Below are 22,545 nucleotides of genomic sequence, written 5' to 3'. Positions count from 1 at the left end.
CTCTGATGGCCCGGGGGTAGAAGGTGAGAGGTGGGAGAGTAAACCGAGACATGGAGAGTCACGATCTCTGCCCATCTATTTCTGTTGCTCTGAGATTGTCCTCCTCTTTTTTTTTTTTTCTTTTTTTTTTGACCAGACTGCTGCACCTCCCTCCAGCCCGCACTGCTGCAGCCACACCTGCATCATGTTAACCAAACGCTGTTATTTTTACTGCACTCACTGTGATGTCACTGTGTTTGCATTTTGGTTGTATATATTTAGCCATCATCTGAAAGGCCAGCGGGCAGTCCACATAAATCAAGAAAATGATGTCATTGTTGTTAGGTGACGTGATGAGTATGTTGTGATGATACCGTCTATGGTTGTGATGGGTTTCTGCCTCCTGTTTTTGTTTTTCCCTTTATCCATTACCCCTGTAGTTCTTGTCTCTCTCTCTCTCTCTCTCTCTCTCTCTGTGAGTAGTTGTTTCGGACCATTTTTACGTTAACATTTTGTCCATCAACCTCCTCCACCCCTAATTCATAAGTAATGACCATGCAGCAGGCAGGCAGAGAGCCAGTGAGAGTAGCGGAGCAGACATGCTGGCTAGCCAGGCTTGGTCCCAGTGGACCAGAGCCACTTATCTCTCATAGTAATGACATATGCATCGACTAGCTAAAGGAAAGTAGCTAAAAAGAGATTCAGGATTTAGAAAATATCAAAGGTTTTCCCTCTCCTTATTGATATGCTGCGTTATGATTGACTGAGTGATTGATTTTATTCGGAGAATACCCTTAAAACAACTCAAGAAATAAATGAAATATTAATCAAGTAAAACATGGCAAAGTCTTATTAATTCTAACATTATGCAACAAGCCAGCTGTTTGTAACTCAAACATTACAGTCATGACCACGGATATTTTCATTTACAACATAAAAACAAATGATCTAATACGAAACAAGAAGGAACTGTTACCGAGCTGATCTTATACATCCTATTCTTTAACATAAACAGAGTTTTCACACATAACTGTTGTCAGCGTTTTGATGCAAACTGGAAGTTTTCCCAACCAGAAAAGTGAATCACTGTGCTTTAGATTTGTCACACTTGACTAGTGTTACAGATGTCTAATTAAATGAAACATTTCTAAACTAGGCAGGATTAAAGCATTCAAGGTTTTGTAGAAAAAATGGCCTTAATGTGGTCAAAGAAACTATTTTCTCTAAGATGACGCAATACATACATTAAAAATGACTAATCAGTGTGAATTTGAGAATGTATTATAGGCAATAATGCATCTAAAGTATGCAGACATAAAGAAAACATTGATGAAACTGGATAATGAAGCTGTTGCTGGTGTCGCTAATTAGAATTTCACCATATACAAGTCAACCTAAAATAAAAACCTTATAATTAAGAAATGTCTTTGCTTGAATGTTTGTTCCATTACATCAAATATTTAAACACATTGCACTATAGTTTTGCTCTGGACTCAAACTTTTTTCCCCAAATGAAATATGTTAACATGCACCAGCTGTCAACATCGAACTGAAACATGCACTTTCTCTCTAAATGCATTTTAATGCATGAACACTGTTTGTTCTTTTTTTGTTTTTTGTTTTTGTCCTCTTGGGATTTATATGTTTTAATCATTTTTTTAAGGGAATTTTTAAATATATATCTTCATCCTTTCTTTTGTTGCACTGCTGTGGGCTGGCAGGAACAACATTTCGTTTTTTAAGTATGCAAGTACACAAGAAAATGACAAACTAAATCTTGAATCTGCCCAGCTTTCATAAGCTTTTCCCTAATAATGGTTTTATCACGTCCTTGTTCTACAGGACACAGGCACAGGACATTAATGAACAGGCAAAAGTCACATCATTAACAAATAATGGAAATAAAAGTGGCACTAAAATACCACCCTGTGGAACACCACAAGTGGTCTGAGACAGACATCTTGAGTCATGAACATTATTATTATATACAACGTTCAATATTAACTGTCCTCATCACAAGGGTTGGGTATGGTTTGAATTTTATCAATTCCAGCTCTTATCGATTCCCAGTTTCAATTCCAATATGGTAAAAAATGAGCCCAAATGTTTAGGTAACAAAATATCTTTATTCTTTTAAGTGTTTACTTGTGGTAGCGTGAGTGCTAGCGAGGTGCTAGCACTGACTGATGACACATTCAGACTAGGAGACCGCAAGACATCAAACACAACATTCATGTTTACATTTAATGAATATAGTGACATTTGTCATTTATAATATAGTAACAAACAAGAAATATGTTTCAGTAAATACCATTCAAAACGAGAGATCTACTTTGATCTGAAAAGGATGTAACACATAGCAGGTGCTCCTAATGCAGGGGTAGACTGCTTAGTTAATGCACAAAAGTACATTGTGGCTTTTTATCATAGTCTTGGTTTTAATAATAATGGTGCCACAATAAGTTGTCCAGAGGGATTGTTGTAGATATTTTGATCACATCTACCATCAACTTGCTCTCTTTTCTTGTGAGAAAGGAGCAGGAATTATTAACACCTATAAAATGCCCCGTCAACATAACTGTGAGAGATGGATGACTCTCCTTGACTCACCTCCACTTTCCTCCCTTCCTCTCTCCCTCTCAGATGACATGGCGTCCTCAGTACCGCAGCTCCAAGTTCCGACACGTGTTTGGTAAGGCCGCCACCAAGGAGAGCTGCTATGATGGCGTGCCAATCACACGCAGCGTCCAGGACAACAACTTCTGTGCTGTCAACCCACGTTTCCTGGCAGTCATCACCGAGTGTGCCGGGGGAGGGGCCTTCCTAGTCCTATCTGTCCATCATGTGAGTATCTGCACATCATGGCAAGCTTTACAGACTAATATCAGTCATTTAATGTGGCATATACAATATTTCATTCAAAATGCAGATAACAGATCCAGACATGCACTCTGATGCTAGGCAGTTTCTCTTGCTATAAGGAGGGAATGGAGAGAAGAAGTCCAGATGTCTGAATCTCTACTTTTTAGTGATTCAATTTGGTCTGATGTTGTTTTCATTAAGGACTGTTTCTCCAATTGGAAAACATCTGAGTCAGTCAGAGCTTTGTAAGCAGGATTAAGAAAAGGCTTGAGCCAGAGAGGTTAGTTATGTTATTTATTGTGTCATAAGTGTCCAACCCACATGGACTTAAGACACCAAAGATATGGTTGCAGTGGTGAAATGTTTATCAGACAAGAACATAACATCTTACGTATAATATTACTTAAGCTCAAACTAAAGAAATAATATCTACCACAAAAAATGTTCCCATACAAAGATGCAATCAACTAAAAGCACTCATTAGAAATTAAGGGTGTTTTACTTAAAAGTGTAGCCCTTAAATCATATATCATCATCATCATATAGCTATTGCTATACCCATGGGAAATGGCAACAAAAATGGCAACAGGTGTGTACAGGTCATTGTATGGACTTTGCAGTAATAACAAACTGCTAGATCAGCATATTCTAGGAGCCGTTACCACTTCCATGCTACCACAGCTTCCATGTCGATTGAAAAAGACATTTGTGAGACGGATCTGTCTCTCGCTACTGATTGTGTTGGCCAAAACAAAATCCATCCACGCTAATGTAAAATCCATAACAGTATCTTGGTAAACTTAATCTTCCAGCACAATATAATCACATGTGTTGTGTATTTTTCACTTGGTGTTGATCTCTCACAACAACTTTTATCAAGACAGTTTTCATGACATCCTTATGTTTTTTCTATGACTTTATGGAGATCTGATACTAAATTTTGAGGAGAACCTTGGATTGTATGTCCCATATGTATTATAAGATAGACTGAGATAAAACAATCCTGTATTGACAATGTAACCCAAAATGAGAAAACTTTAAAACAGAGTTGTCTGCTTTTATGGTGGTAGCTTAGCTAAAGTGACCAAGGAGAGGAGAAAAAAAAATCCCCTTAAATAGTTAAACATTTTTTGAAATACACTTGAAGAAATTGGCTTTCTTGCCAAGAGTTAGAAGATTGTGAAAGATAGAGAATACCCAGACCATGTCTGTAGGCTAAATGTGAAGCTAGCTAGCAGCCAGTTAGCATTAGCTTAGCACAAAGACTGGAAACGTGAAACGGCTGACCTTAAAAGATGTACAATAGGTTTGGGTTTTTTTAAACTGTGTATTTAGAGATATGACGGTATCAACTCATTTAACTCTCAACAAGAAAGCAATATGTATTTCTCAAAATGTCTGTTTCATTAAATACTAAGATTTAATGAAATACTAAGATTTAATGAAAGAGCCCTGATTTTTTGTTATCATAGAGTATATGTAATTTTTTGTCTGTGTTGGACAATAGTAATTGTTTGGACAGAATCTTGTTTGACTCATTTTCTATGCTGATTGTTGAACATCTATCATGGTTTTGCTCCTGCACACACAGCACACCTGGAAAAGACAGCTCTGCTTTCAGAGTATAAATAGTGCAGCAGCAGTGGAGCCAAAAGAAATCTCTAAATACCAGGAAACCCCCGACAGCTCATTCGCTACAAATTAAACATTGAATATGGTCTTTTCTCCCCTCATTATTCTGTCTTATCTCCCTCAACAACTTCAGCTTAAATGTGATTAATCAAGCACTCTTCCAGACATTATTTATACATATCATCACATCCACTGGTGTTATCAATAACAATAATGATCCCTCAAATAAACTCAGCCAGACCTCCTCACTCGAGAGCTGGTTAAATTTACAGTTCTGCGGTATCTCTAGTGCAGAGCGATTCATTACACTGAACACCTCTCCCTCCTTTCTCCCTCTCTCTCCGTTTGTTTCCATCTTTTAAATCTTCTTGGAGAGTTATCACCACCCTCCTGGCATGACAGGAATTGCATATGAGCTTAGGAATGATATAAGTCATCTTTTAACCCTGTTCTCCCCCTGATCCTGTCTCAAAGAGGTGAAACTTCCAACACTCCCTCCAACCCCCGCCTTCACATCCCACCTGTGTGTGTGTATGTGTGTGTGTGTGTGTGTGTGCGCGTGTGTGTGCGTGCACTGACAGACAAGCTATTGTTCTATGGAGAAAGTAGTTAACACACATAAATATAAGAAGACACACATAGAAATTATGTGTCCTACTAACATGTGCATTTATTAGCCTTGCCGGAAGGACAGATAATGGTTACATCATTCATTGCTCCAAACATACCTTTCCTGCACAGTAATCTAGCCTGCAGGTGTGTGTGTCATTTAAAGGAAGGTTCTGTTGGCACAAACAACATAATTAGCAGTCTTGTTGAGGCATAAAATCTTAAGTAAGACTTCTTTATAACAGGATCATGGAATACCAGGACATGTGTCACTAACAATTTGTGTAATTTCACCACCAGTGTTAGTAGTTCATGTTAATGTTAGGGAGGGTTTGACTGCTTGCAGGCCTGTCCTGACCTGCACAGATAAAACTAATTGGCCGGGCTCTTTACATCTGGCTGGCTGTCTTTAAAGCTGCGCTAATTAATATTTTTTTAATAACAATGGATCAAATTACATGAAAGCTGTTGCTTGCAGTGACGAACCAACAGAGAATTATCACCCGACTCTGCATTTCCTCTCATCTCTATTGAGTGTTTTAGCATCTCTCAGCTCATTGTTTTAGTTTTACACCCTGAAGCTATTTTGGTTCACTCTCACCACTTTCATCAGCTTCATTTTTGCCCATTTTTTTTAAAGCAAAAAAGGTCTGATAAACCTATTTTGTGCTACGTGCCCAGCACCAAACAACAAACAATGTTAGTGAGTGGTTAGCTGGTGAACACGGTGGAGCATTTAGCCCCGATAGAGCCAAACATTTCCCTCCTGAGTTGGTGGAGACCAAAAACAGAGCTAAAAGGAGGGTGAATATTTGACTTAAACACTAATGAAATTGATAATAATAATGCAAACAAGTGTCTGCTTAGATGAGTAAATAGAGAACTGTTTGCTAACACCAGCTTTATTAGGTGATAATACGTCACGGTTGTGTTTACAACTTGATCCGCTGCCCCCAAGTGGCCCACAGATCAGCTAATGCTGCTTGAAGTTCAAAGACTTGTGGTACTATGTCAAACCACAGCCTGTACTCTCGGGACACTCTGCTCTTGTCTATGGGAAGGCTACAGAGTTCAGTAAAAGACCTTTCACACGGGCAGCTCCGTCTACTTGGATTGAACAAAGAAAAAGCTCTGCAACTACAGATATTGTTTTAATTCTTTGAGATCCTGCTGGGATCCTCCTGATCCTGGTTTGATAAAAGTAAAAAATAAATCTCTTGATCAGAAATGAAAGTCTTATAGTCAATGAAACAACAACCGCTCAAAAACCCTGCAGCAAATGAGGAGGTTAAGCAGATAAATTCAATAAAAAGAAATGACCAATAACTAGAATAAAATGGATAATAACTGAGAATAAAGATTGAACAAAAACTAGGACCTCACTCCTTAACCCTAATATGTACTTTATATATAGACTTTATAATGATATTGCCAAGTAATATAATGTGCATTAGTAGCAGATAATGATATGATTGTGCTTGCATATATTAAAATTGAATGATTATCATATAGTTTTATGAGGTAATAAATACTTCAGTGACACATAGAAACTTATCTACAGGGTCTGAAAGGTGCAAGAGAACAGCAGATGGTATTGGAAAGATTAACTCAATAAATATACATTAATTAGTTTATACATTCAGCATTGTAATTCTTTTTTTGTCTGTCAGACAGGTAAAGTGGACCCTCACCAGCCTCGAGTATCGGGCCACAAAGGCAACGTGTTAGACGTCAAATGGAATCCGTTCAACGACTACTGCATCGCCTCCTGCTCCGAGGATACCACGGTCTGTACACACACACGCACACTAAGTACATTTTCAAAGTGGTTCACTGACGCGTTATCATTTTCCCTGGAACATGAACATGTAGCAGCAAGGAGATCATTTTATTGCCCTGCAGTTTAGCCTTCAAGAAGAACTACTAGTCATTCCTCACATTCCTCAGCTCTGACCTGGCAGAGCGACTCAGAACAAATCCCTGAAGACAGAAAGAGAAAGGAAGAGTCAACAGGTTTTGCCTCCTCTCGAGACTATTTCTACAAAGTGTGTCTCGGGGCGATGTCATTTATTTTCCATACTCAGTCGACCGTGCAGAGATTATATCTGTATTGGCTTTTTTTCATAGCTTCAGAGGTGTGAAGTACAGAGATTTTCCTTTTTTTTGTTTTGTGTGTGTTTGTTAATTTGGGTTTGTGTGTATGTGTCTACAGGTGAAAGTGTGGGAAATCCCTCCTCATGGTGTGCTGAAGAACATTACAGTACCCTGGAAGGAGCTTCAGGGTCACAGCCGCAGAGTGGGCCTTATTGAGTGGCACCCGACTGCTAACAACATCCTCTTCAGTACTGCCTATGACTACAAGGTGACACAAACATTCACACTTGCACACACTAACTCTAACCCAGCCAAACAAACAAAAAAAAGCCTGCTAGATAACAAGAAAGTAACTCACAGTACATACTGTGACATATGGTGTAAGCAATAATGTATCACAATGCAGCCAAACAGGTCACAGCTGTTTATAATAGCCGAGTTCTTATTAACAAATCACAGTAAAGTTCACGGCTACACTACAACCCTCTGATTGTTGCTGCACTGCCCTGTCAAGAATTTGTGCTGGAGTCTTATACACATTACCACGACTTCAGATCATTTTCACGCTGAGCCGCTGCCTGTGCTGTCGGCAACAAGAAGTCCAAACTTGTAGAACACAAGTCCTTAAGGCCAACTGAAATCACATTTAATCGTTCCTCTTTGCAATCAAAATAATGTTTTTTTTAAATGTATTGTTAATAGTTTTGTTTTATTAGAATGAAGAAAAAGCAGATGCTGTCAGACTCAGTGTGACCGTCTGCTCTGCTTATGATCAAACACCACGTTATTTCTTTATTCAAGATTTGATTTGCTGTAGCAAAATAAGGACCCCAGCTATGTAAGCAGATGATGGGACAGTATTTAATCAAAATCATGTAAAAGTAGGGGGCACAATCATGAAATAAATTTTTTTCCCAACAGATCATTTTCTCAAAGGACACAGGACAAGTGATTACAGAGCAGATATGTATGCTGTAGTAGACCCAAAAAAAGGCAATTTAATAGTAGTTGGACTTTGATACTCGAGTCTGTGTGTAGAATACAAAGTCAGAGTCGAGTATATGTCATTAGTATCCACTTTCAAGTCTGAAGGCATTACTATGCTTCAAATGAAATGCTTGTTTGACTGTCGAACTGCATGTGAAACCTCCTCCGCCCGCAACCTTTCTGACATCAAAATCAAGAGAGCTGCATTCCACGTTTTTTTATATATTTCCGAAACTGTCCGATACAAACATCCATTTAACACAGTGATTGGCCAGGTGTGCAGAGGTGAGAAAATAAGAACGGCTTGATTTTCTCTCTCAAACTCTGTTTTTTTGGGGGGGTTTTTTGCTCTTCACAAAACTAATTCTGTCACTTTTTATGGTTGCCTTAGAGAGAGACTGTTGAAATATGTGTGGTTAACCCCATTTTTACAAATCACAGTGTCTCACCCTTCTCTATGACGGCAGATTTTTCACCCTGCCTTCAAGTGTGTCCATTTGGAACAACTACAGACACTTTTGCTCTCTGATGTAATGTGGCTCAAGTGTACCCTGCCTTGTTAATATAGCGGTCAACTCGGAACAAACTGGAGTCTCTAACCACTTTTTAATATAACAAAATAGCTCAGACTTTTTGGGGGAATATTTTTTTTAGTTGGATAAAACCTTACATCAGTTTTAACTTCAATAAATACATTTCTTACAAAATAATGAAACGTAAACATTTATTAGTTGTGACAAATTGCTTTAGTTTTACACCATTATTGCTGTCCAGTACTGTTGTTCTCTTCTTAAATAAAGTTACAAAAAAAGTGAGTCTCAATGATTTCCTGCCTGACCACCTTTTGGTAGCTAAATTTCTGTGTCTGCCGCTTTTATCTCCTCCTCCTCCTCCTCGTCCAGGTAATGATCTGGAACCTGGACTGTCCCGAGCAGGTGATAAAGAACCCCGTGCGGACCATCAGCCACCACACAGACGTTGTCCTCTCCATGTCTTTCAACACTGATGGCAGCCTACTGGCCACCACCTGCAAGGACAGGAGGGTCAGACTCATGGAGCCCCGCTCAGGAAACCTACTGCAGGTAAAGCTTAATGAGTGTGTGTGTGTGTGTGTGTGTGTGTGTGTGTGTGTGTGTGTGTGTGTGTGTGTGTGTGTGTGTGTGTGTGTTTATTGATGATTCATCCCAGTGTTTTTTTTATGTGGCAGGGCAATTACTACAGTGTGTGTACTAAGTAGGTAATTTAATGTACCACATGCCACAGCAAAGAAGAGGTGTGGTTAGAGCTATTATGATCAATGTTTATTTTAGATATTAAAAAAATATGTTACCTAGATATGAAAAAAAACACTTGTAAACATAGGTGAACCTTTTTTGAATCGTTTTGTATCGCGACACTACTGTATGTTGCATAATCAGCGGCTTCTCAAACTTTTTCACATTGCTTTCAGTTACTGCATCTCAAAAATAAAAGGCAAATGCAAAATTTTGTTTGCTTTTTTAGTTTAAAATTGTGATTTAAATTGTGATTATTCATTCATATCATGGACTGTAGCTGTGCTGTAACTTTTACTCTCCAGTTTTATCTGTTTTCTTCAATTTTAGCTCGTTTTTATATTCTATTTTATTTACTGTTTTTTGTCCTATTTGTATGTGTCTTTTTATATTGTTCTATCTTTATTTCATGTGTTTTCTTAATTCATTTTTGGTACTATACAAATAAACTAGCCTTGGCTTATTAGAAAAATGAGATGCCTTTGTCATAAAAGAACTTCTACTTTAAATTGTCCTTTTGCTCTTTTGAGCACATGGGGACATACAATCCTGGTGAAAATTATTTAAACCATTTGCTTGCTTTTCATTGAAAATCTGAAAAACCTGAAAACCGAGCCCTGTTTGTAGTGTATCATAGAGTGATCAGCCAACGTTACATAATTGGGAGTTCCTTACTCCTTTTCTCCTTCCCAGCCTAGACGCCCAGGCACTCATCCAGCACCACACAGCCAAAACTGACACCTCTGGCCTGGCCGGGCCCACAGCATAGCTGCTCAGACCTCTGGGTCACCAGCCAGAGACTCTCAGACTGTTCATCAGTCCGCTCTCACTTCCTTTTCCTGCCAAACAAACTAACAAAACAGTCAAACAGAACATAACATCACACTGCTGTAGTGTTGATAATGTTTTGGAAGCTGTTGTCATGTCAAATTATCATTTTATGTTACTTAAAAAAAAGTCTTATACTGTAAATAAACATTCTTGATGTTTACTATGTTGTGTTGTTTGTTTGCAGGAAGCCAACTGCAAGACGCACAAAGCCAGTAAGGTGCTGATCCTGGGTAACCTGAAGATGCTCCTCACGTCAGGCACTTCACGCTGGAATGATCGACAGATAGCTCTGTGGGATCAGGTGAGAAACAGCAGCAGAACATCTGGCAGTACAAGTACTTTGTGACAAAATAACCTATCTCAAAGGTCCATTAAGTAAGTATTGAGTATAAGTCATGTGACAGAAGTGTCTCAAGGTAACATATAAGATCATTTTTATCATGTGGCTGAAGACACCTGAGCCACACTCTTTGACTGATGACGACCATGATGTGGTTTGCTAATATTGATTCTATCAATACTTTCCAGTCAATGCAGGCTATATTTACACATATCGCTCACTGAACTTGTTCCCGTAATGCATATTTCTTTGCAAAAAAGATTCAAAACGCTATCAAAGTGACATCTCCCAAGACATCTTGTATCTTCCTGTAGTGGCTTCATAATTATAACTTGGCAACTGGGAAATGGGAGCGCTTGATGAGCAGGTGAAAGCAGCGACTGACACAGTATCATTAGAGCCGGGATAGTGGCAGAAACAGAGACAGACAGAAAGAAAGATGGAAAATGTCATGAAAGACACATCTGTCCAATTTCCTATTCTGACCTGATTCTGCTCCCTGCTCCTCGGGGAGTGCTCTAAGTGCTCTGATGGTAAAAGTCCAGTCTCCTTCAGTCTGAATTTAGGGAACACCCTGTACTAAAGGCTAAGGTTAGAAGGAAAGATAGGAAAGAAGGATTTGTGTCCAATGTTTTTGTTAAGTTCAGTGATATACAAAGACGTCCATGTAGGCAATCCACCCTAACTACTCAGCAACAACAAAAAATAAGGCCTAGAAATAAGCACAATCCCCATAATATAGGATTAATAATAATACAGATGAAGTATTGGGCAGCGTATTACATCACCACCAGAGAGGTCATGACTCAAGGTGGCCTTATTTCCTGTCCCACGTGATTAAATCCCTTGAGCATCACAGAGCCATGATAAAATGAAAATGGAAAACGGATAAATATAAGAAATAACGTTATGACAGAAGTTTGATATAAAGCAGTCAGAGAAGATGAATATTTAGTCAGACAGAAATGTGGGATTTAATGTTCAATAACTCATCAGTTCATCTATTTAGCTCTTCCCAGCTAAAATACTGCAAAACACCTCTCAGCCCCACACAATATGAAGCAGCATGCGTCTCACACACAACTCTGCCATCTAGTGGACAAATCAGATGGACAAGCGAAAGCCGTCAGAAGTACATCTGAAACATTCATTGAGCTTGTGTGTAAACTAAAGCCAAACTTCTTTTATGTTACATTATGTCATCTCACATCTCTCCGATCAAACCTTTTAGTCTATAATTGTGCCGGTGTTACTGGCTGGCTGCTGCGTTTTGATGTGTGAGAGTGTATCGTGGGTGGAGGATTATGGCCGAGGCACGGATTAGGGATTGAGCGCTGAGTGTTTTTTTAATTCAGTGGAGAGAGTGCTTCTTATGTAGCAGTGGATTTAAACGATTGAGTGTTTTGATATCAGGGGATGCTGTACACGTCACTTGTGATTGAGCGTTGCTTTTGATTTTACATTGTTTTGATCTCTCTTTGTGCTTTGTAGGATGATCTGTCTGTGCCTTTGTTAGAAGATAACCTGGACGGTTCCTCAGGGGTCCTCTTTCCTTTCTACGACCCCGACACACACATGCTCTACCTTGCTGGGAAGGTGGGTCTCCAAAAGCAACCCGAAAGTGTCTTAGTTATGTTACAACATTCATACACAAAGTACATGTTTCAAAGGCTTCTCTTGTCTCCCTCAGGGTGACGGGAATATCAGGTACTATGAGATCAGCTCAGAAAAACCGTATATCCACTACCTTACAGAGTACCGCTCCCACTTACCTCAGAAAGGGATGGGTAAGGAAAACGCAAACACACAATTTTAAAGACTCACACTCAGCTTCCTTTGCACTGACAACTACTATATGTATTTTAAATAAAAAAAACTCCAACACGCTGGACGCTTCATTTAACTATTTCCTCAGTTGAATGTGTACGAAATGTGCCTGTGAAACTAAAACTGTGCCTGCCTCCTGGCTGTGTTGAATCTCTCGCACCTGTAAGCAAAGCTGCTGTGCAAATAAGCCTGCATTATTTGAATAGCCAAACCAGCTGACCAGAGCGCAGTCGTAGATCATGTAGAGTGACATGCTGATGTTTTAAACTCCATATTTTATTTGCTTGTTGTGGTGAACAAGGATGTAAAATAGAGGCAAGAATATTGTGGGATGGAAGATTTTTAGAAACTTGTGGAGTCTTATGGGCAACAGCACCTCTGTGCTGTTAAGCTGCTGCACAGTAGTACTACGTAAATCATCAATGAAATCTCAGTACTATGTTGTTGTTTGTAGTATGTATTTGAACATGTAATATATGTGCCAGTAGATTAGACTGTTTGGTCATGGTGGTCATTTTCAAGATTATATATAGTCTCTTTTCAAACATACTAACAAATATTGTATTAATATTTGATAAATGATAAATTGCAGTGATGAAAATTAAAAAACAGACAAGTCACATTTTTTAAAAAAATAATGTGAGATATTTAGTTTCACATTTTTAAAATTAGAGGATTATTTGGGTGACACTTTACTTTAAGTCCCCTATTTAGCATTTATAAGCATTTATTGAATGATTTATGACACAGTATAATGTAGTTATAAGCAGATTTTAAATGTTTGTTAATGTCACCTATTATAACTTCTCCTATAAAGACACATTTCATATTATTACAAGTGTGTTTTACTATATTGTCATTCATTATCTGTTTACACAGCTGGAGCAGGATGATTTATAGTTGGTGATATCTGGTAACAACTACATTATAATGTGTTACAAACATTTATTATTGCTTATAAATCATAAATGTTAACCTTATGGGTTGTATTACTGTATATTTATTAGTATATACTAACAAATATTTTCATTATCGATTAATAGATTAGTTGTTTGATCTATAAAATGTCAGAAAAATGGTGAAAAATGGTGATCACTATTTCCCAAAGCCCAACACGCAACCTAAAATGTCTTTTTTTGCCCCAACCAACAGTCCACAGCCCAAAGATATACAGTTTACTATCATAGAAGACAAAAGAAACCAGAAAATATTCACATTTAAGAAGCTGGTACCAGAGAATTTTTGTATTTTTTCTTAAAAAATGACTCAAAACAATTAATCGATTATCAAAAGTGTTGCCAATTAATTTTCTGTAGATCAATTAATCGAATAATTGTTGCAGCTCTTATATTTGTGCTATGATGTTTTCACATTTGTACTTCCATAACACATTTATATGAGTGTGCAGTTATCATGTGCCTTTGTCTCTATGAACACCATACTAACACCGTACATTTAATCCAAGTCGGATGTTTAGTCCTTATGTTTAAAGTAAATAGATAAAAAAGTCAAGTTGTTTTAAGTTAAGGTGGAGCACCTTCAAAAGTGGGAGTGGATGTTTAAGTACTTAAAAGCACATAGATTCCACTGCAAACGTATTGTGTTGTACCTGTGCTCAGGAATCTGCTTTGGTTCACAGTATGAACAATATGAACATAATGTTTGGGGGCATTTCAGAGGTTTAAAACACATCGCAAAATTAATAACATTATGATTTTTCATGTTGAACCATCATGTCTTCCTGTCTTCTGAGATTTCTGCATATGTTCTGTCAGTCAGTGCACTTTTTGTATAGTAGTTATACAGGTATTGCGCAATACCATAAATTTCCTTCCTGACGATGTTCTGTGTGTCGTCCTGCAGGTGTGATGCCAAAAAGAGGCCTGGATGTGAGCTCCTGTGAGGTGTTCAGGTTCTACAAACTGGTGACAATCAAGGGTCTCATTGAGCCTCTGTCCATGATCGTACCCCGCAGGGTAAGACTACACCCACTAGGTGATGTGAAAAAAAACACATAGATTTTTAGCTCAATAAACTTCAGGACCTAATTTGCTGTGAGTCTGAATGCGCTGTATATGTGTTATCAGTCGGAGTCATACCAAGAAGACATCTACCCAATGACAGCTGGTAACAAGCCTGCTTTGACTGCAGAGGAGTGGCTCAGTGGCATCGACAAAGGTCAGAATTAAGTGTCTGTGTGTGTACATTTGTATATATTAGCAATGTGGTTGGGGCTTTATTTAACCGTTCAGTGTGAAGGGCTTTTGGCTCCAAACTGAGTCACACTCAAGATTCAAATATATCTAAAAATAAAAAAAACACCAGCAGGGCTGAGTGATATGTCTGAGATAGTATGAAAGTATTTTTGTGGTATCACTGCACACACTGTATGGCAAACAGATCTCTTTACACATGTAAATCAATTTTATGCAGTCATTCATTTGTATGTATTTTGCTTTCCTGTTTTGCCCCATTTTAGTTCTGTAGTATATAATCTATTATAATCTATTAGTAATTTCTCACTAGTGGCAGAAGAAGTACTAAAATCCTTTACTTAAGTAAAATACCACAGTGTGACTCTGGTATAAGTCCTCCATTTAAAATCTTTTACTTACTGTGAGTAAAAGTACATACTGTATGTATTAATTAATATACTGTTGAGTAGTTCATAACAATACATCATATTTAATTTGTTGATTTAAATGTTTTGGAAGTAAAATCTGAATCTGCAAAGTAACTATAACTAAAGCTGAGTTACATGTAATGTTAAGTTCAAGTACCTCAAAATTGTACTTAACTCTTTTCTATGTCCAACATCAAACCAAACTGACTAGAATTCATGTTAGTGTCAGGAACATCCATTTTAGTAATCAGCCCTTCAGTGTGCATGAATAAAACATTGAGACTAAGTAGCTCATCTTTTTCCTGGTCATTCTCTTTATCTTCTAGGCCCTGTGCTGATGTCTCTGAAGCCAGGAAGTCAAGTAGCAGAGTCATATTCAGAGCTGAGCAAGGGGCTTGGAAACTCGCTGGACAGTCGCAGGTCTCAGAGCAGGCCGGGCATGATGCAGCTGGCGTACATTCAGGACCAACTGGCCACCAAAGACAGCAAGGAGGACAACGGTCTTGCAGAGGGCGACAAGAGTCGGACAACTCTTAGCAACGGAGAAGACCTCGCACTTTGCTCTCCTCCTCGGACAGAGAACGAGGTACAGAGTGGTTTTGGTGTCTGGAGGATCTTCCTCCGAATTCATATCCTGCTGAAGAATTTTGTTGTGGCAGTTTTAACACATATATTGCAAGGACATAGGTGAAAAATGTACATGTCAATGCTGTTTTTTGATGAAATTGGTCTTCATGCCTTCCATAAATCCATTAGAAGAATTAGGAATGTGGCCTACATTTCTGTATTATTGATGCACTAATCCTGAATATTAGATGTAGTTTCATTCATAGAGAGCTGAGAGTAAGAAAACTCTGTTTTCACATCTCTAACAACAAACCACAGAATTAGTAAAATAAAATGAATACGTCATGTAAAGACTTTAAGGCTAAAATCTAGTTTGTCTCAGGAACTTTGTCCTTTTCTGCCATAACTTTTATTGATGTTCCAGTGGTGTCTTTTCGTTTGAATGATATAAAATTACATGTTGTCACCTGTAAATGAAAATGTACAATACATTTAATGTTTTTTGCTTTTGAGTGGTGAGAAGTGTCTGCAGAGCTTTTCTGTCAGGCTCCATACAGCCCAAACAAGCTCCATCAATCAGAAGGTTAGGGAAGCTTTTATATGGCTTTAAAGGCAAAACCTGAGGCAAAAAAAAAGGTCAGTGACAAATTTGCTGCTGCTCATGAAACTTAACAGATGAGGCTGGTGATACTCAATATTTTTCTTATAGTCAACAAATCCAATTAAAAGACCAAAACCAACACTGAATAGATTGTACTTACAAGTATTTCCTGTGTTGTCAAACCCTGATGTAACTTCTTCCTTTGTGCCATTGACCTCCACTGTCTTCCAAAACTATTAAAAACACATCAGCGAGTTCACAGTGTTGCATTGGTTGACATGTTTCTTCATTACAATGAACATGGGCACTGTAGTTTACACACATACACTGTCCTGCTGCCATAAATACTCACTAGCACACCAAATGTGTATTAATTCGCAGCTGGAAATAGTCCCCAACAAATGCACTATTTCCTCTTCTTTGAGTAACATTTACTAAAAACTACAGTGCCCAGCTGTTAAAGGAAATTATTTAGCCTTTTTTTAAAAGAAAGCATTTATTTATGACCCATTTTAAAGGGAAAGAATGGGTTTGACACAGACAAAAAAGTACTGAGAGACAGACACATTGTTTATCTTTTCATGGGATTTGTTGACAACAAGAAAAATATAGAGCAGCCTTATCCTTTAGTATTGCTGAGAGAACATGGTGATAATTAAAGGCTATGAACTAGATGAACATTTTTATCCACTCAGAGCTTCTTTCATCTGGATTATGGCTTCTGGACAGTAAGAGGACAATCTTTAAAGATATTTTTTAGAAAACCAAACTGAAACTGTATCCTAAAAGTGGATCCTGTGGATGTTATGCTGATGATATATCTCAATATATTGTGTTTGTGTTTTGTCCACAGCTGCTTCTGAAATTCCACAAGCAGCAGGAGGAAATCCGACGGCTGAGGGAGCTCCTGAACCAGAGGGACGTGCACATCACACAGCTGGAGCTTGAGATTAAGAACATCAAAAACACCCAGCCTCAGAGCTCACATTAAAACTGGGCCCGCCATGGAGTCACCTCCACCTCCTCACGGGACACATGCATTACTGTACAAACGTACTAACCACATTGTCATACCACCACTTTCTTCTTCTAGTCCTGACTCACCTCTTTTCTTCTCGTGAGCCCCTCATACTCACCGCACAGGGGCGATTTAAAACCAGTATCACCTCGACTTTTTGTTTTCATACTGTCGTCTTGTCGATTTTTACACAAGGTGCATATATTCTTTATTCAGGTACATACATTCAAACACTGATTCTTACCCGTGATGTAACATGTTTTAAAACTCTTTGCACCTGTTGACCTTTTATTTTTTTCCCTGTTTCTTTTGTACGCTTCACAGCTATGCAAGTTTATTGTAATTTTTAGCTTTTTTTATGCTCTTTGTAGCCGAGTGATAAAAAGATGTTTGTGCCCGTCTTGACTGAATGATGTGGCTGTCTGCTTGCTGTTTGAAAGTTGTTGCAGGGTAGTAGCAGACATCCTGTGTGATTGTAAGATAACGCTGAATTTATTTTCTATGCTCGGTGATTGTTTTTCCGATATTTAAACTACTGTAAGTGGAGATGGCTGCGGTGCTTGTAATGACAGATGTTTGTGTGCTTGAATGAGAGTGAGCTAAGTGAATGGCTATATCATGCTGTGTTCTGGCTTTCCATTGAGATTTTTTTTGTTTTTTAAATTTTTGAATAACTGGAAAATTGGTGGAAAATCAATTCTTTTCACAGCAGCGGAAGCCAATTTTGTATCTGATACAATGTAGCTGCTTTGATCTTAACTTTTAATTTATTTTAAAATACATTCAAAGAAAATACTGGCCATTCAAATTTAAACTTGGAATTGTAATTTTGGAAAATACAGCATGCAAAATGTTATAAAAGACTGCTTACTTTTCACTAATGTGGAGTCACTGTGAATAAACTTTAAAGCCATTGTAGAACCGGAGTACCGCAACACTTAGGTTAGTTTGTGTTCCACTTTTCTTTTGACTTTCAAAGTATTTTCTCATAAAGGGTTTCTTTTATTGCTCTTTGTAAGAACCTGAAACATGATACTGGGGGTTTTTCTGCTCATACTTTAAGTTAAAAGTGTATCAACTACTTACTGCACAAAAAAATATGAGCCGCTCACAGCTCTGATAAGGCTGTGAGAGCGGGGGAACAGTTGGGTAATATAATGATAAATTTATCCACAGCCAGAGATTTTATCACACAGTTTATGCTGCGGCAACTATTCCTTTAATATTTCTACATGTATTACTGTTGGCCATTGTGGATAGTGTTGCAAATTAATGAGCAGGGCTGCTATGTTGCATCATAGGGTTTAAATACGATGATTGCATCAATGTGATGAAGTTTATTTGTCATAAACATTCCCATCTGGTTATTTTATTTAGATACAGTTTCTCAATATAGATATAATTGATTCTCCAGTAAGTTGATACTGATATATATCGATATTGAAATCTAAAATTTGATAAAATGATAACGGATTTTATCCATATTGCCCACTCTGATGGGATGAAGTTGAAGTAAGTAACTTTACTGTAGAAACTGCAGCTATGAAGCTCAACTTTGAAAACAATGTGGAAATGATTTAACATCCACAGTTAAATGACAACTAAACAAACTTTATTTGCTGACGAAGAGAGTGTGACATGTTTGAAAGCTCCTAAACAAGTGAGTGCACCTTGAGTGGAGATTACTCCCCAAATAATATCTTTTAAAGTGCTGCTCAAATTTTACAAGCCAGTATAGAAATATATATTTGTTTTTTTTTATAGAATATGGACAGAAATTCTCTGTGTGATGATAAAGGAAACCCTCTTTGAGAGAATACATCGTCTGAATGAGGCTAGTGGAAAAACGGCCCTAAAAAGGCTGCGGTCTTTGTCTCTCTTTATGATCATTTTATGAGTTTTGTCACTTTTTAAATGCTTTGCTAAATGATAACCTTTTAACCAATCAAAAAAGGCTTAAATAACTGTAAAATGTGCATAAATGTACATTGAGCAATCTATCCAAATTGCAAGAAATGTCTCTTCCCTCAGGGAACTTGTGAATGGTGTTCATAGTTTCTCCCACAGTGCAGTCGGACCAGTTCCTCATATCTGTTGCTTTCAGGCTTGGAGCAGTTTTGAGATTTTAACTTGCATTTTTTTCAAACAACCTAACAAGACAAAACATTCCCTTGTTTCTCGCCTGCTTGTTGAGAGAAACAATACGCTTAATATATATATATGTGTGTATAGATGTCACTGAACTGCTTGCAGATATTAAGCAACACAAACTATATAGTTGTTAGTTTATCCAAAGATAACCAGTATGCAGAGTATGAACAGCCAGGCATGCCTGTATTTATGTGGTAGACAGAGGCACAAGCACCCTGATGATATTCTAGATTTGGCATACGTTTCATGGCCACTTGTCAAAAAGGTGTCACATGGAAAATGCCACACCGAGCCACAAACGTACAGACAAACCGGCCTCAATACAATTGTGATCTGTGACCCCGTTGACCTCCAGCAGGACAATTCTAGCACAGCTCCATCGCTGGCTGACTTTTGTCCAGGAGCGGCAGCACCAGGCCAGGATAAACTCTGCTGTTGGTGGACAAGTCTCAACACATTCCCACCAGGCTCATGTTTCTACAGTTGGTCAGTGGACTTGCTCAAGGGCTGATATGGCTATTTGCTCACATGTTAAACAGTTTTAGATAACAGTTTTAAACCATTTCAACCAGTTTAATCATATCTGTATCTGGATTTCCCCCTGACTCAAAATAGATTGTTTACATTTTTATCATAATTATTTCTGCCTTTTGTTTAAAAAGTCTCCCAAAATGGTTAATTTAAGAGGAATCATTTGATGGTTTGTGAATTTGGTGCTTAATGTTGTTCTCGGCCTGTGGAAAATACAGCATATCACTTGCTAAATAACAGTAGCAGCTGCCATTTTGAGCCCATTTCTTCAGCACAGTTTTATAGTGACCGGACTGTCAACAGCAAATCTTTGTCTCTCACTGCCGCCCCAATAAACTCAACACCTGTGTCCCCGAATACTGCTGAAATTGGCTGACCCATTCATTGTATTACAGGCTGTTTCACTGAGAGAGCTCACACATTGTTGAAGAGATGAGAGAGATGTGTTAGAGCAAGTCAGAAATATTTCAAGCTGATTTGTTGTTGTTACTGGAGTTCCATCCTCTGATAATATATCTGTGGTATATTCCTGTTAAAAGTCCTAGAGGTGTTTATTTATTTTGGTTGATGATGCTGCGTTCAGGTCATGTGGGATTAATGGCAACGATGGAAAAGATTCCCATGTTTACGACTTATAAGTGTTCATGTCATCTGACAGACTCAGTTGTATGATTAGAGAGTTGGTCGAGTGACAGTTAAAAATACTGTGCACGGACAACATAACACTATATCCATTAAATTTTGGTTTAATCGCCATGAACAGCAGACTTTGGCTGATTTGAGATGTTCTTATTTGTCACATTTTTAAGTATTTCTGATTCATGAAGCAGATACATCAGATACATCAGCGCCTTCAGAAAAATAACTTTCTTAGTCATACTTACGACTTGGAAGTTGGGGTGAACACGATTACAAGATTGAATCTTGTAATTGTGATAATTCTGATATGACATGAACGCGGCATTAGACCTCTGCTCAGGGCGAAGTTGGGTGGAGCTCTGCAGGATTTACATGAGGTCACAAATCAAGAATCATAGGTATTAACCTCTTACACCTGAACAGGTGCATCAAGAGGACAGTCAGAGAGATGTAAATCAAACGCAGTCTTAACATTCCTACACGGTCCTGAGAAGGAATCTATTTAGACAAAATAGGTGAAAACACCTGTGTGGTGTGTGTAGGGCCTTTGAAGCACTGATGTAGTTAGTACACACTGTTCATTTATATCGTGGAATAACACGAGCGATTCAGTTTTATTAAAGGGACATTCCAATGAATTTACACATTTTACTCCTGTGAAAATTTTAAGCCTGTGAAAAACAGTTGTATAATGTTTTTTGTGGCTCTGGAGGACCTTTGTCATGTCTTAAAAAATGACCTTGATGACATCATCAGAGTTATTTTTACAGACTTTGGTCTCAGTGTGGACTTAAAGACTACATTTTTTTTTAAATATAAAGAGTGTGTAATAAACTGGCAGTGCAGAGTTTTAAAGATTTGTATTTACCAGTTAGGAAGCGTCTAAAGAAATTATGCCATTGGTTGCATTATGGGAAACGTAGGATGCAGCTATTTGGAGGTAGACCAATAGCAGGACATCTTGACCTCTGCTGCATTGATCTCTCTCTTCAGCTTCATTCAAGTGCAATATTAGAATGATTGAAACTGATTCCACAGTTTTTGGTGAAATTACACTATTTTGAAGCAGCTGTATATCATTGGGACGTCAAAATAATGACATCACTGCCAGCTAGTTCAACAAATACCCTTTGACCCTTTGTCATATCCTTTGACTTGTGGCGTAACACCAGAGTGTGATTGCAGTATACACACGTCATACATTAGTATGAATTATTGGCAGTAAGCAGTGGAAAGTATTTCTCTGTATTTTTTTCTTCATTACAATGTTGTGGTACATTGATGATTGCATTACTGTACAGAAAATTGTAACAGTACAACTCTGCAAGTGATCATCTTTCTGCTGCTTTGTTATGAATGTGGCCAACACCAAGTCCTCAGAGAAAAATCTCAACCAGCCAAATGGGAAAAAAAACAACACCAATCCATTCCAGAGACCTTCTCTGTGTTAAAGCATGCACGCTCTGACAGTCTCTATGTTATACTGGAGCAATAATGTAGCTGCAGAGTCAACTGTAGCGTTCACTGTGGCGAATATGTATGATTTAATAAACCATTTCATTTAAGAGTTAATATGAGCCTCACTGTGCCTGATTTAGGTGCATTTTTGATGCAATTATTTCCTTTAAATGTGTAAAAACTGGAAAAAGATTGTATCCCGTTACTGTAAATTCTGGGAAATCCATTTGACTGTTTATAGATCTTCTCTGACAGAACAGACGATTATCCCGCCTGAACAAGTAAACTGAAGTATAAAATGTTTCACTCAACTGTATAAACACATTAATATTTAAGCAGAGTTTTGAGTGGTGCTGGCTCGCAATTAACTGTTTGGGAGTTTCTTCTGCTTCCTGATCCACTCAGGCTGCAACATGTGGACGGCCAACATTTTTCATCTCTGTACACGACTGCCTGGCTTGTGTTTGGAATTCAAAAAAAGGGCCCTAAAAGACGCAGCAGCCTGGGAGGATCAGCAGCCAG

General features: G+C 38.1%; 1 protein-coding gene across 4 annotated transcripts in view; it reads left to right on the top strand.

Annotated features, from left to right (window-relative positions):
- The window catches only part of coro2aa (coronin 2Aa), a 53,276-nt gene extending 31,139 nt beyond the window's left edge, over positions 1–22,137 (top strand). For all 4 annotated transcript variants that reach the window (XM_044347130.1, XM_044347129.1, XM_044347132.1 and 1 more), the window contains 11 exons: positions 2,623–2,823; positions 6,753–6,869; positions 7,295–7,444; positions 9,066–9,245; positions 10,453–10,569; positions 12,100–12,204; positions 12,299–12,395; positions 14,299–14,411; positions 14,523–14,613; positions 15,385–15,644; positions 17,080–22,137. In XM_044347130.1, coding sequence (XP_044203065.1) covers positions 2,623–2,823; positions 6,753–6,869; positions 7,295–7,444; positions 9,066–9,245; positions 10,453–10,569; positions 12,100–12,204; positions 12,299–12,395; positions 14,299–14,411; positions 14,523–14,613; positions 15,385–15,644; positions 17,080–17,217 — 1,569 coding nt within the window. In that variant the 3' untranslated portion in view covers positions 17,218–22,137. The remainder of the gene's footprint in view (positions 1–2,622; positions 2,824–6,752; positions 6,870–7,294; positions 7,445–9,065; positions 9,246–10,452; positions 10,570–12,099; positions 12,205–12,298; positions 12,396–14,298; positions 14,412–14,522; positions 14,614–15,384; positions 15,645–17,079) is intronic.
- Positions 22,138–22,545: the final 408 nt, after the last annotated feature.

Source organism: Thunnus albacares, chromosome 3 (genome assembly GCF_914725855.1).
Source record: "Thunnus albacares chromosome 3, fThuAlb1.1, whole genome shotgun sequence".
Taxonomy (NCBI): Eukaryota; Metazoa; Chordata; class Actinopteri; order Scombriformes; family Scombridae; genus Thunnus; species Thunnus albacares.
This window is presented reverse-complemented; position numbering and strand designations above follow the sequence as displayed.